General features: G+C 41.5%; 1 protein-coding gene across 1 annotated transcript; it reads left to right on the top strand.

The window, feature by feature from the left end:
• Positions 1 to 208: 208 nt before the first annotated feature.
• On the top strand, positions 209 to 3,614 carry twist2. Its single transcript, XM_069698927.1, has 2 exons — positions 209 to 927; positions 3,110 to 3,614. Exon 1 carries the CDS (start codon positions 398 to 400, stop codon positions 893 to 895), a length of 498 nt encoding a protein of 165 aa, XP_069555028.1. The 5' UTR covers positions 209 to 397; the 3' UTR covers positions 896 to 927; positions 3,110 to 3,614.
• Positions 3,615 to 3,889: the final 275 nt, after the last annotated feature.

Here is a 3,889-nt window from a genome sequence, read left to right as displayed (position 1 = left end):
AGGTATCCGATTCTTTTGACAGTAAATATAGTGCCTTGTTTCAGTCATCCCAGATACACGAAACCATGACTGGTCCCTCCTGCTTATTAGAGGACCAAGGAGCACACTGGCTCCCCCTCTGTCTCAAAAAAGCCCTCCCCTTTCTCTCTCAAAACTATTTAGCATCTGAAACCGGGATAAAGTTTCCCAAAAAATTTAAGGAAAAAACTTCCTGCGAGAGAAGAAGCGTGCCAACCGCCAGTTTGAACCCGGTGTCTTCTAAAGTAAGAAGCGCACAGAGATACGTCCTGAAATTATTCCCTCTCATCATTAAGGATATCTATACATCTTGGTAACCACGGCTTCAAAGGTGGACACCGTTTTTTCGTCTCTATCCCTGCATTTCTTCAAGAGAGAAATGGAAGAGGGCTCCAGTTCTCCGGTCTCCCCTGTGGATAGTCTGGTGACCAGCGAGGAGGAGCTGGACAGACAGCAGAAACGCTTCGCGAAGAAGAGGAGACACAGTAAAAAGTCCAGCGAGGATAGCAGCAGCGGCAGCAGCCCGGGTCCAGGGAAACGGGGGAAAAAGCCGAGTCCGAGCAGCACTCAGTCGTACGAGGAGCTGCAGAACCAGCGGGTCCTGGCCAACGTCCGGGAGAGGCAACGGACTCAGTCTCTGAACGAGGCGTTTGCGTCTTTGCGCAAAATTATCCCCACGCTGCCGTCGGACAAACTCAGCAAGATACAGACGCTGAAGCTGGCCTCCAGATACATAGATTTTCTGTGTCAGGTGCTGCAGAGTGACGAGATGGACAACAAGATGTCCAGCTGCAGCTACGTAGCGCACGAAAAACTCAGTTACGCATTCTCCGTGTGGAGGATGGAGGGCGCCTGGTCTATGTCAGCATCTCACTAGCACCAGAGACCTTCACTTACAATGCCAAAGCGGTGGGTATCGCGAGCTGAAGCCAAGAACATAGAATATTTGCATAATAGCAGAAGTAATGATTTTTGTATTGACTGGATCACTTTTCTACATTAATTTCCTGCAAACTGTGAGTAGTTATGAGGTGTTGCAGTGGCCACGTGTTTTTGGTATTTGGAGGGAAGTCGTTGAGGTGATCACCAAAACGTTCTTGTGCATCAGCTGTGCACCAAAATTTGAATTCGTGCGCTCAAAAGTCTGCCTGAGCTGTGCGCGCTCATAACGCGTGTGACAGATTTCACACTGAGGCCTCAGCATCCTGTCAACGCTTAGGCTGCGCCTCCGCATCTGACTGCTGCTGTATGCGGGGTTCTAGGTGACAACTGATTCGTCAGAGTACTTGTCAATAAGATCCCGCAAGAATCGAGTCAAACAAAAGTGTAGTTCAGGATGTGGAAAATAGACTGCGTATTTTGAGAACGGGATTATGTGGAGGGAAGTAGGCGGATTAATACAAATAATAGTTTCCGAACAATTTCACATGCCGGGCATCAAAATACGCCCCGTCTGTTTCTGTTGGTTCTATTTTTGCCCAGGAACAGATTAAATTAGCCCGTCTGTGACTTTTGCAGTTGATCAATATTCAGTCCCTCTTAACAGCCTTTCATAAAGAGTGGGGTTAAAAAAAAAAAACAACTAAAAATCCAGGGCCGCACCAAAACGCAGCTGCAGTGCCTCCACGGGTAATTTATATCCACAATAGAGTGCTTTCCTGTGTGGAGACCGCAGGAATGGGCAGCTCGGCTGGACATGAAAGTTCAAGCCAGTGCGAGACAATAAAAACAGAGGCCCGTATTAACAAGCAATCGGGATTTGGTCACGTTATTTTGCAGATTTGCACCTCGGTTTGCGCACGTTTGGAGAGCCCAAAACGTTATCAGTGCAGCATTTATAGGAAGAGGGTACTTTAAAAAAAAAAAAAAAAATTGGGAGTTTTTTTTAATTTGACTTTTTTTACCTTGCAATTTAGCAACATTATTGAAAAAGGGAGAAAAAAAAATAGCAAAACGCTATGAAAAAAAGATGATGTCAATCATCACTACTCCTCTTTTAGTCACTTTTAGCTTTATTGAAATATCTGACAGCTGCTCTAATTGAATCCACGCCACAGTTCCATTGTTTAAGAAAATACAAGCACAGATGTGAGCAGTTTATTTAAGCTTATACTTCTTATCAGATGGTCTGACTGAAGCTCCCCATGCAGCGTGAAGGGAACAAAGTGGATGGCACTAAACTTTTCAGTTCAAATAACCAGAAGCAGGGTTTGTTTAGTTCTCGTGGGCCTGACATGTAGTTAGCAGACCGCCCAGTCGTAACTGCTCATCAGCGAGGCTTTGTTGTTTTATAAACCAAACCCGGTGCCGTGGGGGAGAGGAATCAGGTTCATTACAGTGATTTGTGTAAGCTCAGTAAATTTGAAGGTGCTTTTTTAGTTTTTTTCATTTTATTTTTGCAGAGTTTAATTGCCCTCCATGAAATGTAGAAGAAAATAACAAAGCATTTAGATGCGTAATAACCTTAGAAACCCAGATGCCTTGAGGCTGCTTTAAAAATTCTTTCTCAAAATATGTGACGTAAACAGAAATTTTAACGTTGGGTGGAAGTAAACAGTATTAAGTTTGCTGCATGGATTTAAAGTGGGAAAATAAAAAATTCACATTGGAATATTATTCATAGATGTAAGGCCTTTTCAAAAATAAACATTTAAAACTGTGACCTTCAGTGAACGTCCTGATATTTTGATAATGACTGTGGGCTTAATGTTGCCCTGAGGAATTGGATTTTATTGTTTTAGGGTTTTTTTCCCTTATCTGCAGCAAAATGAAAATGCGTGAATTTACTCGGGTGCCTCAAACTAAAAGGCCTGGAAAAAAACCAAACTGTTTTTCTGTATTTCACTGCATCTGTATGATTCAAATAACAAATGTTCTTGCTCTTCTGTTGCCATGTGGTTTTACTCAGCTCAGCGGCTAATAATTGATTCATTAATGACTTCCCTCATGTTTAAGGGAGCCAGTGAACGCTTTAAAAACATCAGATATCCTTCCTCTTAAAAAACCCAAATCAATAGCCTGTACGTTTCAATGCATATACACACCATATCAATAATGTTTTCTCTGTTTTTCTCTCTATTTTCCATCACAGACTGTTTACTTCTACAAAGTATGAAAACCAAAGGGATTATTGAAGAACCCATCGACCTCAAAGGCATGGCGAAGAGACGTAATGTGACCCACAACAACAAACTCTTACAGGGAGTATGTATGTGGGTGCAGATCCATCACACTGCTTCTGACTGTCTGGAGCTGTTTGTGGCAGAGAGGAAGAAAAAAGACAGAGCCCTGCGATGTGTGTAGGCCAAAAGATGTTACTGCGAACAGCTCGGGATTTACAGCCTCTATTTCAGCAAAGCCATCCTTTTAATCGTTTTTAGAGGGAAATATATTTAGTTTTTCAAAGACTTTAAACCAAAGTATAAATATATATAAATGAATGCATATTGTACATACTTGTGTAAGTGCGCCTATAGCCTGTAAAGGGACCAATGCAATTTAGTTTTTTCCGCTGCATGGATTTATGTCACCGACTTTCTTTAGCAAGTCTCCATCCAAAGTCCGTCCAATGTACATTTTTGTTTTTGCTTATTTATTAAAACACGTATTTTTGAATGAATATGGTTCATTTTTTTTATTTTTTATTGAAGAAGTACATTTTGCGGCATTCAAATACATTCAAATATGAATGTAAAAAGTTGAATTTTCAGACCAACCTTAAAGAATATGACTCGTTTGCTCACCACATTTTTTTTTTTTTTTTTTTTTTTTCCTCTGCTGGGTGTGAGAAGTTGCCCTTTCGCTCTCCCCTCCTCTTGTTATGGAACTGAAACTTTAAAAAAAAAAAGCAGACCATAAAAAAACACAGCTT

The sequence above is a fragment of the Brachyistius frenatus genome, unplaced genomic scaffold (assembly GCF_029030835.1).
Source record: "Brachyistius frenatus isolate BFR_SWC_R1_liver_20210118 unplaced genomic scaffold, ASM2903083v1 Contig_28, whole genome shotgun sequence".
In the NCBI taxonomy this organism is placed as follows: Eukaryota; Metazoa; Chordata; class Actinopteri; family Embiotocidae; genus Brachyistius; species Brachyistius frenatus.
The sequence above is the reverse complement of the archived record's forward strand: the minus strand, read 5'-3'. Positions and strand labels throughout refer to the sequence as shown.

Excerpts from the sequence above, each read along its gene's own strand:
- twist2 (XM_069698927.1), top strand. The coding sequence starts at position 398 with ATGGAAGAGGGCTCCAGTTCTCCGGTCTCCCCTGTGGATAGTCTGGTG.